At 39.3% G+C, this 14,463-nt stretch overlaps 1 protein-coding gene across 8 annotated transcripts in view; it reads right to left on the bottom strand.

Annotated features, from left to right (window-relative positions):
* LRMDA (leucine rich melanocyte differentiation associated) overlaps positions 1 to 14,463 on the bottom strand; it is a 1,020,248-nt gene that overhangs the window by 322,121 nt on the left and 683,664 nt on the right. The window contains exon 7 of one of the 8 annotated variants that reach the window (XM_072823721.1): positions 8,045 to 8,172. The exons of the other annotated variants lie outside the window; for them this stretch is intronic. Within the exon in view, the coding sequence (XP_072679822.1) occupies positions 8,047 to 8,172 (126 nt within the window). The 3' untranslated portion in view covers positions 8,045 to 8,046. The remainder of the gene's footprint in view (positions 1 to 8,044; positions 8,173 to 14,463) is intronic. 8 annotated transcript variants of the gene reach the window in all.

Raw genomic sequence — 14,463 nt, 5'->3', positions numbered from 1 at the left:
GGCTCAGTCTGGAATGCGTAAATGGAAAAAAAAAAATCCCACCAGCTAATGGCTGTATTAAGGAGTTCTATTTAATCAAATGTTGCATTATCTGGAGTTATTTTTAACAGATGCACATTGGATTAATAAAAACTACACAAAACTTGAGATTAAACAAGAGGTTTTGCTAAGTTGACAGTAAGGCCCACTTTAATACAAAGTCATATTAAACAGAAGCCTTTGATATTAGTGAAACCCATAGAATCCCAAATTTCTGGCAGTTGAACAGCAGCAAGCCATACTTTATTGTTGAATTCCTTTTTTTTTTTAAATGTACTTTGAGCAAATTGTGTACTTAGAAAATTAATTGGAAACATAGCTTTGTTTCTTACCAGACCCACTTCAAAACATCTGAAAGATGCCTGGAAAACAATGTGCCCGTCGTCCAGCCTGAGTCCCCAACAGAAGGACAAAAGGACACTGAGACTTGCACATATATCTGGCATAATATGCTAAGAATCTACAGGTATTCACTATGGTTCATAGAAGGCAGGAGAAAATGTTTTCTTATAGGCCAGGAGGAACTCTTTAGAGTCATAATAACAGTAAGTGTGTAGAGCTTTGCAGCATATGAAATATTTTCAAACCACCATTTTGTCTGGTCCTTAGAATCTCTTTGAGTAGACACACAAAGTACCATGATTCACATTTTTAGACACAAATTTCAGTGGCTTCCCCAACATCTCCTATATTTTAGTCCCATCCCTCATGGGAAGCTTGGCCACAAAGCCTTTTGAAATTCAGTACAAAACCTGAGAGAGCAGGCTAGCATTTGGATGCACAAGACAGGCTGCAACCATCCCCGTATAGTAACTCATCACCGACCATTATCTATTTTGTGCATAAAGAGTCACATTCAAACCAGAAAGGCTATTTTTTGAATATACAAGATATATAAAGTCAATGTCTTAAAGGAGTCTATGTAATCCATTATCTTATCATGACTGTATTACAGTTACACAAAAGTTCCTTTCTAATCTCCTAAGAGAACATTTAACACATTGCCATTTTACTACTGCCAAGCCTGGAAAAGTTTTGATTCAGCATTTGCAACCCATCTCTTATGACAACTTGCCAATATGTAGATTAGATCCAATAATTAACGGGATTCAGAAAGTGCACATCATTCAATTTCAGCCAATTAAATGAGCACCATCCATCATTAACTCTTTCTTATTTGGGTCATTAGTACACATACTGGGAGCTGAAAAGGAGGTACCCAGTGGGAACATTGAGGGAGGGAGGGAATAGGTTCATATCTCGAGAACTGCAATGCATTTACTAGAGAAGTGGCCATTGGAGTGTATTTAGGAGTGGGACAGTGTGAGCTCCGCACCCAGACCCCACCCCCTGGCAGCTCTACTCTTCTTCCACAACTCCTCACAGAACTTTATTTTTTCTGCCCCATTTTCCTATACTTTCTAAACACTTCTGCAAATGCTACAGGGCAAGGCAGGAGATGTCATTTTGTTCTAACAGAACAGTTGCTGTGTCTGATACAGTCTCTCCTCTTTCATTGAGTGAAATTGGTCATCTCTCACCTCAACTCCCATTAATGGGACCAAGGAAGCAAGTTCTAGTGCTTTAGTCCAAAGGAGAGTTGACTAGTATTTTATTTTATTTTTTTGACTAGTATTTTAAAGTGCAATTTGATTCTTTATTCAAACAAAAAATTCATAAATGTAGCATATTTAGATCCCCTTCTGCACCTACCTGGACCTTTGTCCATTCATGGCCACCATGGGCATTTATAAATATGTGGTCTATCTCACTCTTCTGAGCTATCACCAGGGTCCTTTGTGTGAGGCTGATTTAAGTTTTCGGTATTTAAAAATGAAATATGGATGCAAATAAATGATGTTTTCCTTTGAAATTTAGAGAGGTCTTTTTTCTCTCAAAAGGTGGGTCAAAGTGCCTTGGGTTAATCTTGCCAGCTGACTAGTGTAAATGTCTAGGCCTCTCCACTTCTGATAATCATTGTAAATATCTCATTAACCACATTGCAATCCGTTTGAAATATTATTATTATTTTTGAAGGAGTCATGGAAAAAAAATCTGGATAATGCCAGCCTGTCATGGCCTTTGCTTGTTGGGAGCAAATTGCTATCACAATAACAATTTCTGTACTTTCAAAAAATTAGTGCCATTTGAGCTGATGTAAAAGTGAAGCACATGACTGGAGTGATGGCAAATTTGCTTTTTTGTAAATAAAGTTGAGGGGCTTTCTACCTAAATTCAAAGCATCCAAGAGAAAAATGAGAGAGGATTCCTGCCCAGAAATGGGCACACTGTCCTCTTTTGGGTCCATGCTATACTCTGGTCCCTTTAAACCCGCCCAGAATTTGGGCCATGCGTTCTGATGTCTGACTAGGAGGCAGGTGGTGCCTCACTGCCCCAGCTGATGTGTTTTGTAACTGGCTTGTCCTTGTCTCAATTCCATTGACTAAGCTTGATGCTGATCATCGTTCTCTTCTGGGACCACCACATCCCACCTCCTTTTCCAGTCTCTCCTACCCAGTCTTCACCCTTGAGAGTATGTGAAGTACACTCTTAACTTTGCCTTCCTTCCACCGTTCCTTGCTGTTTTGATTAACACAAGAGCCCACAAAGCTCTCTTAGGGAGATTTGTCCTTTTCTTTTCTGGCCCATCAGACATTTTCCCAGGACACCCTCTACAGTGTGCCAGCTTAATACTATAAAATCTGGCAGAGATAAAAGAACCTGAAACCAGGATTCTCCATGAGACAATATAGGCTACAACACAGACAATATGTTTTTCAGCTTCTTCATATTGGTCACTAGCAATGATAGTCCAGCTACAATTCAGTCATTGGTGCTTACTGGATGTCTATCGGGTGCTAAGCACTTAAAATACAGTGTTTTATTTACTTCTCAGAACAAGTCTGAGGAAGGTATTGATAGACTCACTTGGTAGCTGAGAAAATGGGCTTTGAGAGGTTAAGTGTCTTCCACATTCTACCAAGGGGCATAAAAAGTGCTGCGTAGAAAGCTGAGGTTTCATTTCTGCCATCCTAAGATGCAGCCTCATCTAATAAAAGTGACAAAGGGCTTCCAAGTCTCAAGTAGGAAGCTAATCTAATTTTTTGATTCTCAATTTCTCAACCACTGGTACCACTACCTAGCTTAGTCCCAAAGGTCTTCAACAAATGAGAAGAACCTGGTAGGCTTTCAGTTAAGATAACTTCATCTGTTTCTACAAATTCCCACTCCCCTGTTGTTCAAACACAGTAGGCACTCAATAAATAGCTCTGATTTATTGGCTATTTCCATTTGCAGTAAAGATTAAAAGGAGTTCCTTATCTCTGGCTTCTAGCCTGATCCCAGGTCCTGGATCCTGGTACTTGTGGGCACACAGACTCTCCTCTCATCCCCAACATAAACAGTCTCCAAGGATAGACATTTCATAGCTTCTCCAAATAAGTTTACTCCTCCAGTTCAGATTTACAAGCCAACAAGTAAAACCCAAGGTCAGGAGGGGGAGTCAGAAATGTGTCAATGTTTTCTCATTTTCATGAGCAACTCAGATGGGACAACCTATGGTTAGAAAAACAAACATTATTGATGCCTTCAAGAGGAAATTAGGAAATACTGAGGATGAGTTAAACACCCTAAAGCCAATGGAGATCCTGTGACAAAGCATAAACAAAGCAAGTGACAAAATCAGTTCCCTTAGAGCAGGTACTGAATAACTCAGTGAGGATGAGCCTAAGGCTTTAGGTCATACATCACTAACCTGGAAGAGGTAAGTGGGTCCTTGAGAAACGTATACAGAAAGGGAGAAGAGATTGTGCTCTTCTAAACTTGGGAACAACTTCCTCTACTGGGCCAGGAACCAGCTTCCACCCTAGAGAGAAGAATAACTGGGAACAGTGAAGAACCAAAGGAGAAGATATTTCAAGGGGACTAACAATGACATTCTTAGGGGAAACTAAAGAGAACTTGAGACAGGACCCAGCCCATGTAATGATTCGACTTGTCAGTGTTATCCCTGAGACCTCTCAGGGTCCTGACATACATGGCCTGTCACCCATGCTTTACCCCAGAACTCAGAGGCAGGAAATTCCAGTATAGGTCTATGAGGCCAGGGAAAGATTTCTGGAAGAAAAAGGTTCAAGCCTCAGAGATTTCAATTAAGATATGGCAATCTGACAAGTTAGAGCTCAGAATCTAGGCCTTTGAGGATATCCAAGTAAGTGAGGCAGAGAGAGTAAGGCATGCCATGCCAGTCTGGGGCTCAGGGTTTCCAGTGCCTTGGATGCTCTTCTTAATGGCCCTTAACTCTCAGAACTAACTATAAAGGTCTCTTTGAGAGGTTCCCTATCACCTCTTGGTGGGACATGGCCCCTTCTAAGGCCTGGTCTCTGCTGGTCTTGTAAGAGTCTTTCAAACCTGGGAATGATTTGCCCCCTTTAGACTAATAGTAGGTACCTCAGCCATGGGTGCCACTTTCCCCCTCCCCCCCTTTTTTTTTTCTATCCCTGGGTTTACCTAAGAACAATCAATACATCTCTAGTTTTAGCCTAAAAAATGTCCACAGAGCACACCCTCCTTTCACAGCAACTCCTTCTCTGAGCCCTATCACAGCTAAGGCCTATGACCCCCAGGGCCACGGTAGACCCAGAATAATGAATTGTTCAGCAGATAACATACTTTGACCAGAGACTGACACATTAAGTGTCTGCTTTCATCCCATTCCCTTCTATATTCGATGTGGACTCTTGGGGATTGTGGTGGGAAACTTGCTGATTAACTTTAACTTTGAAAAAAAAATATTCCGAGCACAGAAATCCCTTTGAACATATTTTTGGATTGGACAGTCCCTTCCTCCAAGGCCGCAGACTCTCTAGTCTTTTAACTATTCCAGGCCCTTACCGAAGGCAGATCAATACCTGCCTCACATTGAGTCAAACATGTTCTCCTAAGACTCCATGGATCTTAGCCACACTGTCAGCCTACACAGAATAAATCTCCTCACACTTTGGTGTGGCAGCTCCACAAATATTTGAAGATGGTTTCCAAGACCTCCTGATGCATTTTCTTCCTTACTGCCTGAACAGCTCAGGTTCTCCAAAAAGACCACATGTGACTCCTGATCATCCATCCCAGTCGTCCTGCATTATAAAAGGCAGCGTATCCCTACCTTTTAACCATCTTTTGCAGATGAGAACAAGGTATTCTAGTTATAGAATTACCCACCAACCAGCTGTAGAGCTTCTCCTGTCCTCAGCTTTCTCATCTGCCCATTATGAGAATTAGGCCAGTTACTTGCTTCACTAAAGCCCCTTCAAGGTCTAAGGCTTTGTAATCCAAGTTCTGGAGAACAGAGAGAACAATGTCTTCTCTACTCCCCTACTCATTTCTCTTTGACGGCACTCTATTCTCTACATGCAACTGAAGGTTACAGAAACATTTTATTTTAATCAGTCACCAACTCCATTCTCCATCAGTAAATAGCAGTCTGGGCTTAAATGGAAAATGAAAGAGTGAGGTTGGGGACATAAAAGCTGGTTTCAATGAAGTCCTCAATCAACAGCTCTTAAAGGTCTAATGAAACAACCAGAAATTCTTCAGTGCCTCCTGGAGCTGTGTGCGGGAAGTTTGGTCTGGTTTCCAACAAAACTAGTGAACACCATCCCAGGGCTCATTATGCCTAGGAACATATTCCTAAAGTACTTGCTGCCTGCAGAAAATATCACAGAGTCCTGGAATGAGGGATTTCCTCTGAGAGGTGTCACTGGGCATTTCTCAAAGATGAGACAAGCCTCAAGGAACAAGCTGCCACTTGAATAAGCTGCTTTTCTGGATACAATTGTGATGACAGCTGCAATGCCAAGTTGCCACAGAGGGAAATATTGTTTTGTTCTTCTGGTGGGCCAGATCCTTTGAAGTGAGCAAGATGATCCCATGAGGTTTACTAAGCAAAGCTGGCCTTAGGCAAAATTGTCAAGTAAGGAACGTTTCTTTACTACACTCCTACCCCCACTCCTTGAGTTCACAGGACCCAATTCTTCCCACTACCATCCTGCACTCTCTGCAATCTCCCTTGTCAGCTAATGGCTCCTCTTCCCCTCTCCTCTTGAAATTCATCTTTCCTGTGCCCATTGCCATCCACTTCCAAAACACTGCTCTAATCTAATGATTTACCTCACATTTAAGTGCTAATGGATGAAAATTCCCCAGGATTCACTTACCCAATTATAGCTGGGTACTGTGTTAGTGGACATAATGGGGACACTGCTGGAAAATTAAGGGCCACAGAAACCAGTGTGTGTGAAAATCCATTCCAGGAAGCCTTCCTGACTGACCCCTACATATCCCAATTCACTCGAATGTAGTCAAGAAGTCCTCTCCATGTCCGTTTAGCTTACCACAAAGTCTTCTATAAGGCACATTGCTCACTCAGATTCACTGAGAATTCAAGTGAATGCCTGCTTATATTTCCAAGATAGGACCCTTGAGGGCTATGAAAATAGCACTGCAAGGACCACTCACTTTGTGATACTGTTCCTCTGGGGAACAGATAGACATTTCATTCAGAAATCTATTACATTTGGTAACAAAAAATATTTATAAAAGCATCTGGGTGCTGCTATTGGACCAGCACCCTTTGGTTAGAGACAGACAGCATGTGACAGCCAGCCAAAGTGGGTTAAGCAAGGTGCAAAAGTGAAGGTTGCAGAATGCCAATGGAGAGGCTAGATAAGACAGGAATTCAATGCCAGTTCTATCACCATCTGACCAACTTACTGAATTTTGGTTTCCTCATCTGAAAAATGGACATATTATCTACATCAAATAGTTTGCGTGAAGATAAAATCAAATTAGCACACATTCACCAAATGCCGGTTCCCTTTCCTTATCTCCCCACCCTCACTGATGTAGGACTTATTACTTATGAAAGTGACCACTCAATTATTTTTATATTTGCAAAAGAGGGAAAAGGGTTACTAATCTATCCAATATATTAAATAAGACAATAGGAACAATTTTAAACCTATGTAGAAAAACAAGCAATTTTCAAATAGTTGAGCATCTATTTACTACAATTGGTAAACTACTTAATTTTCCATTAAAGCAAGAACTTGGAAAGATATTTGACAAAATTGTGTTAGCTTCCTTTGAATTACTGCCTTTACCATTACTGAGACTAATACAATTATATTTCTTTTCAAGTAATCTATAATTAAGAGGATTTTTTTAAACCAATTCAGACTGGTTTACCCACAATTAATTGAAAATAGTTAGCTTTTCCTGTAGTATTTCAAAGCAAGAGATTGGATATAAAAACTAAAACCTTTGCTAAATTGGTCTTGGCAAGCTCTTTTCCAGAATTTGAAATGCTGGTGTGTGATATATACTTCCAAGGTGATGGCCGTTGCTAGGAAAGGGTCTTGGTAGGCAGAGAAATTCTTCTCCAATTAAAAAGGATGCCACCAAGATGGGCGCACTGTATGACTGCAAAGACTCCAATGATAAGCAGCTTCATTCATAAACTTCACCAGGCTGTGCTTTTTTTCCCCTTGACCTCCCAGAGTTCAATAAAAAACAATACGCTTTTGGGTGTTCAGGCCCTGTGCTATGGAAGATCCTATTGGAAAATCAGCCTCAATGTGTGTAAACTAGGCTGTTGGAGGTCTGAAGTGCTGCCACTAATTGGTTGGTGCTGGAGGAAATATGTATTATGTGAATTACTGAGAAAAAGATGCTTTTGTAGTACTTTGACACGATTACACACTATCCATAATTCCTCTTGGGTTACAGTCAACCCCAGCAACTTATTATTTTAAGAGAAGCTGTCCTGTGATTTTATCTGTGGCTGTCCCTTCTGTGTGCACACGGGTGCATGCCAGTGTGTGCCCCCAAGCAGTGCCAGGTCCTAAGCAGTTCCACACAACTTCTGTAGTGGAAGCTGCCCTTCCACTGTAATCCATTTTCATTAGCACCCTTTGATCTCATCCCTTCTTGGTACACAGCACTTCATCACCTTTATTTTCCATCGTAATTGCATGTGAAAGATTTCCCTTTTGATAGACTCTGGATGCCAAGCTGGTACAGAAGAGAGTGTTGAAAAGTGTCATGTGACCTGCCGGCTGTAGAAGGAAGCCCATACACCTGTGGAAGACAAACAATTTTTCAGAGATATGACATATCTATCATCTGTCCACAGGATATGAGCTGTTCTGTCTGCTTAATAGCAAGAGGCTATGAATGGCAAAATAGGAAGTGCTGAAAGAAATCGGTAGCACACAGCACACCGTCTGGCAGGCCTTCCCAGGCCCAGTCGGGTGGAAATCTGCACAGTGCTTGTCACTGTGGCAGGCAGAGCTGCTAGCTGTAGCCCTGTTTCTGTTCCCTGTCACACTGTCATTCAGGTGCCATCACCTGCTGACAGGGCCACACTGTTCTCAATGATAGCCCAGGTCTCTCTATTCACACCACATCCCATGACCGTTGAGAAAGATCCGACACCAACTAGACGTGTCTCAAACAAAATATCCCCATCTCCGAGATAGATTGTTGTCAGAGCCTGCCCTGCTCTGGCCCCCCAAGGCTTGATTTCTCCAGGTGCAGCTTTTTCACCTCTCCCTTTTCAGTCAGGGCCAGGCAAGTCTGTTTTCAGCTGGAGGCTGAGCATACGTGAGGGTTCCATGACTCTGTTACCTGTTGTCCTTACCCTAATTTGTAAGTCTTTCCTGCCAGGATCTCAAAGCTTTAGCTGGCTTGTCAACAACAATAGTGACCACGTCAGTGACAGAAGAAACAATACAAGCTTTCAGAATAATAGCTAATGCTGATGGAACCTTCTGTGTGCTGGGCACTGTTCTAAGAGTTATCATGTATTAAATGAAAGGGCCTACCCCCCCAACACCTCTTGGAGGTAGGTGATACTTTTGGTCTATTTCATGGACTAGGAAACCAGGCGAGGGCCCACAAAGAGAAATAGAACAGGGCTGGCTTCAGATTCCTAGCTATCTTTGCCCATAGCCATAACTCAAAGCCATCACGGTAAACCAGCACCATAAGCATATATACTGTGTGCTTGCTCCATGCCAAGTGGCCTCCATATTTCACTCCTGAGCCTCAGCACAATTTTAATCCTGGCAATATCTCTAAGATTCAGAGATATTAACCAATTTGTTCAATAAATGGCAGGGCCTAGATTTGAAGCAAGGCCTCTGCAACTCTAGAATCCATGCTCTTTCCACTAGTAGCACGTCTCACATCTTGCTGAAGGCTGATGGATCCTAGATCATTGTTATCATACCACCCTATGGCTTACAAGTTTGAGGTCATGAGAACAGGTACATTCTGCTTAGACCATTAGCAGGTCCTCAAAGACTTGAGGCCCTTCTTTTTCTATCACAGTGAGAAAGAAACCTTGGTGCACTACAAGCATGAGAATAAGATGAAGAATAATGTCCTCCTTTTACTCAAAAATCCCTAGCCACCTTTAGAATGTTAAAACAACTTTGCATTCTAAGAATTAACTCCATTTGGTCATTCTTGCTACATATTGCTGGATTTGATTTGTAAAAATCTTTGAAGAGTTTTTATATCTTTGTTCATGAGGGTCTAGTGTTTTATTTTTCTCATAATTAGTTTATTCTGGGTTTGGTATCAGAATAATGCTAATTATTAATGCATAAATAGGAAAGTGTTTGCTCTTCTTCAATTTTTTAGAAAAGTTTGTGAGGAATTGGCATTAGATGATGATGATGATGATGATGATGATGATGATGATGATATGTTTTATGGAATTTGCCAGTAAAGCCATACTTTAATCTGGAGGTATTTTTACAAGTTTAACTATAAATTCAATTAAAAAAATAAATATATGGCTGTTGAGCTTATTTCTTTCTTCTTGAGAGTGCTTTGGTAGTTTGTGTCTTTCAAGGAAGTTATACACTTAATTCAAGTTGTCAAATTTACTGGTATAAACTTGTTCATAATCTTTCCTTGTTACATTTTTAACATCAGTGACATTTCCTTGTCCATTTCTGATAATGGTAATTTGTGCCTTCTTTCTTATTTTCCTGATTAGTATGGCTAGATGTTTATTGATTTTATTAATCTTCTATGAAGACAAGATTTTCTTTTCATTGATTTTTCTCTTTTGCTTTTCTGTTTTCTATTTCATTGATTTCTGCTTGTACCTTTATTATACTCTTTCTTCTGATAACTTTAGAACTCTAATTATGGCCATATTTGCTTGAAGATGGTTTTTCTGCTCATTTTCTTCAGTGATTTTCCTTTCTGTGTTTCATTTTGAAGAGTTTCTATTGGTAAAACATCAAGTTATTGTCTAACCTGCTGCTAATCTCACCCAGTGTATTTTTCATCTAGATGTGGCATTTTTCATCTCAAGAAGTTTGCTTTAGATCTTATTCCTTATATGTCTCTTCCTAACATGCTTCTGCTTTACTTTATCTCCTTAAGCATGAATAATATAGTTATAATATCTATTTTAATACCTTTGTTTGCTAATTATGTCCTCTGTGTTTGTTCTGACTGGTAGAATTTTCTTCTCATTATGGGTTATGTTTCCCATATTTCATTGGATACCAGACATTATGAAGTTAACCTTGCTGGGAGCTGGATATTTTTGTATTTATTTAAATATTGTTGAGCTTTGCTTCCCCCCACACCCCTGCACCCAGGACAAAGTTGCTTATAAATAGTCTGGTCTTTTTGAAGACTGCTTTTTAGTTTTGATTGGCAGAACCAGAGCAGTTTCTAATTTTGCCCTACTGCTGAGGCAAGCACCCTACTGGTTACTTTATATATTATTTTTTATACTCCAGCTATTGGGAAAAACTCTACTTTGGGTCCTGTGTGAGCTCCAAAGGTGGCTCTGTCTGATCTTTTCCAGTGTTTCTTTTCCCAGCTTCCAGTAATTTCCTCATGCTGTTCTCTGAGGAGAGGGGAGGAATCCTTTATAAAGGTCCCCAGAATTTTTTATTGGTGCAACTCTCTTCTCTCCATCAACACTTTTTGGTATGCTTCTCTGAGGACTCTAGTAACTTTGGGCTTCCCTAACTCTCAGCAGTGTCTCTCAACTGAGGGAGATCAGCAAACTTTTTTTCAGTCGTCTGTCTCTGTGCTCCTGCCCAGATCTACTCTCTAGAGAGCCGGCTGGGGCAATTATAAGGTTTACCCTGATCTCTTTCTCTTGGAGATCTACATCCTGTGCTGCCAATTTTCCAATGTGTGCAAATTATCATTTCATATATAATGCCCAGTTTTTAAAACTCTACAGGGTAAGAGGGTACAGTTCCAGTTAGTGTTTCAAGGCCAACCAATACAAGTCCCTCTGCCCAATTTTTATGATATACTTATGAAGGAGACTTTAGCTTCATGCTCTAAGGGACCATATCTCCTTGAAGGATCACACATCGCCTGTAGGACTTATTCTTGTGGTTATATTTCAAATTTTTCTCCTTCCTTTTTTCTACTCACTATTCTGAAATTGAAAGCCGCAGCAATGGTAGTGGAGGAAATGATCACACTAATGAGTTTGGCAAGCCTCCTATTAACTTCAGCATAACTACTTTCTGGAAGCATGAGGAGGAAGGACTCATTTCTTTTCCTTCTCGAAAGGCCCAAAGATAATGTTACCTAAAGGCAAGTACAACATGAAAATCATGCTTCTGTAAATACTAATCCCTTATCAAATATGTGGTTTGCAAATATTTTCTTCCATTCTATAGATTCCCTTTTCATTTTGTTGATTGCTTCTTTTGCTGTCAGAAGATTATAGTAGTTCAATATAGTCCCACTTATTTATTTTTGCTTTGGTTGTTTGCACTTTTGGTATCATATCTGAACATTTGTTGAAAAACCAATGTCAAAGAGCTTATTCCCTATGTTTTCTTCTAGAAATTTTGCAGTTTCAGTACACATGATTAAGTCTTTAATCCACTTTGATTTAATTTCAGTGAGTGGGATAAGACAGGGGTCCATACTCATTTTTCTGCATGTGGTTATCCCATTTTCCTAGGACCATTTGTTGAATAGACTATCCTTTCCCCATTGGGTATTCTTGGCTCCCTTATCAAATACTAGTTGACTATATAAAAGGGAATTTATTTTTGGTCTCTCCATTGTGTCCTATTGGTCTGTGCATCTATTTCATGCCAGTACCATATTCTTTTGATTACTATACTTTTGTGATATAGTTTGAAATGAGGAAGCATGATGCATCCAGCTTTGTTCTTCTTTTCCAAGATTACTTTGGCTATCTGGACTCATTTTCAGTTTCTACACAAACTTTAGGATTTCTCTATTTCTGTGGAAAAATCATCAGAATTTTGATAGACGTTGCATTGGATCTATAGAAGACTTCGGGTAGTATGAGCATTTTAGCAATAGTGTTTCTTCCGATCCATGAACATGGGATATCTTTTCATTTGTCTGTGTCTTCTTTAATTTATTTCAGCAAAGTTTCAGAGTTTGCCATGTATAGGTCTTTCACCACCTTGGGTAAGTTTATTTCTAGGTATTTTATTGTTTTTGATGCTATTATCAATGGGATTTTTAAAAATTCCTTTTTCAAACATTTCTTTATTAGTACATAGAAATGCAACTCATTTTGTATGTTGATTTTGTATTCTGCAACTTTAATTTATTCATTAATAGGGTTTTATTTGGTGAAACCTCTAAAATTTTTTATATACAACATTATATCATCTACAAATAAAGGCAATTTTACTTCTTCCTTTCTGACTCATTTGCCTTTTATTTCTTTGTCTTGCATGATTGTTTTAGTTAGGACTTCCATTACTGTGTTGAATAGGAGCTGTATGAATGGGCATCCGTGTTTTATTCCTCATCTTACATGAAGTTTTCAACCTTTACCATTGAGTATGATATTAGCTATGGGTTTGTCATATGTAGCCTTTATTATGTTGAGGTATGTTCCTTCTATACCAAATTTGTTAACTGTTTTTATCATGAAAGAATACTGTATTTTGCCAAATGCTCTTTCTGCACTGAATGAGAAGATCATATGATTTTTATCTTACAGTCTACTGATATATTGTAACAAAAAAAATCTGATTAAAAAAAATGGAGGAACTGGATAGACATTTTTCCAAGGAAGATATGCCAATGGTCAATGGTACACAAAAACATGCTTGATATCACTAATAATCAGTGAAATGCAAAAAAAAAAATCACAATGGAAATCACCTCATACATGTGAGAATGGCTATTAACATGTTAGAATGGCTATAATCAAGACAAGTGCTAACAAGTGTTGGGGAGGATCTAAAGAAAAGAAAACTCTTTTGCACTGTTGGTGAGAAAATAAATTGATTCAGCTGCTATGGTAAACAGTATAAAGGTTCCTCAAAAAATAAAAATAGAATTAATATATGAGCAAGCAATCCCACTTCTAGGAATATATCCAAGGATATATTGTGACATTATATGCAACAGCCAATATATGGAAAGAACCTAAGTGTCTATCAATAGATTAATGGATAAAGACATTTTATACACACACACACACACACACACACACACATACACATGCATGCACACAATGATATATTATTCAGCCATGAGACAGAAGGAAATCCTGCCATTTGTGACAACATGGACAGACCCTGGGGGCATTATGCTAAGTGAAATAAGTCAGACAGAAAAGGAAAAATGCTGCAATGTATTACTTACATATGGAACTAAAAAAAAAAAAAAACTGAGCTCAAAGAAACAGAGAGTAGAATGATGGTTATTAGGGGCTGAGTGAAGGCTGGGGGTGGGGGAGTGGGTAGAAATGGGAAGATGTTGGTCAAAGAGTACAAGCTTTTAGTTAGAAGATGAATAAGTTCTGGGGATCTAACACACAGCACTGACCGGTGTTAACAACAATGTATTACACCAATACCCCCCATTTGCAGTTTCACTTTCTGCTCTTTAATGTATTACACCAGTACCCCTATTTGCCGTTTCACTTTCTGCTCTTTCTGTTACCTGTGGTCAACCACAGTCTGGAAGCAGATGATCTTCCTTCCGATCACATCACCAGAAGGTCAACAGTAGCCTAACACTATGTCACAATGCCTATGTCATGCATCTCACTTCATCTCATCATGTAAGCATTTGATCATCTCACATCACCACAAGAAGAAGGGTAGACACAGTAGAATAAGATATTTTGAGAGAGAAAGAGACCACATTCACATGATTTTTATCACAAGTCTATTGTCACAATTGTTCTATATTATTATTATTATTATTATTATTATTATTAATCTCTTACTATTCCTAATTTTTAAAGTAAACTATCATAAGTATGTATTTATAGGAAAAACATAGAATAGGTAGGATTCAGTACTATCTGTGGTTTCAGGCAGGTTTCACTGGTGGTCTTAGAATGTATCTCCATGGATAAGGGGTTGA

This window comes from Canis lupus, chromosome 4 (genome assembly GCF_048164855.1).
Source record: "Canis lupus baileyi chromosome 4, mCanLup2.hap1, whole genome shotgun sequence".
NCBI classification, from domain to species: Eukaryota; Metazoa; Chordata; class Mammalia; order Carnivora; family Canidae; genus Canis; species Canis lupus.
This window is presented reverse-complemented; position numbering and strand designations above follow the sequence as displayed.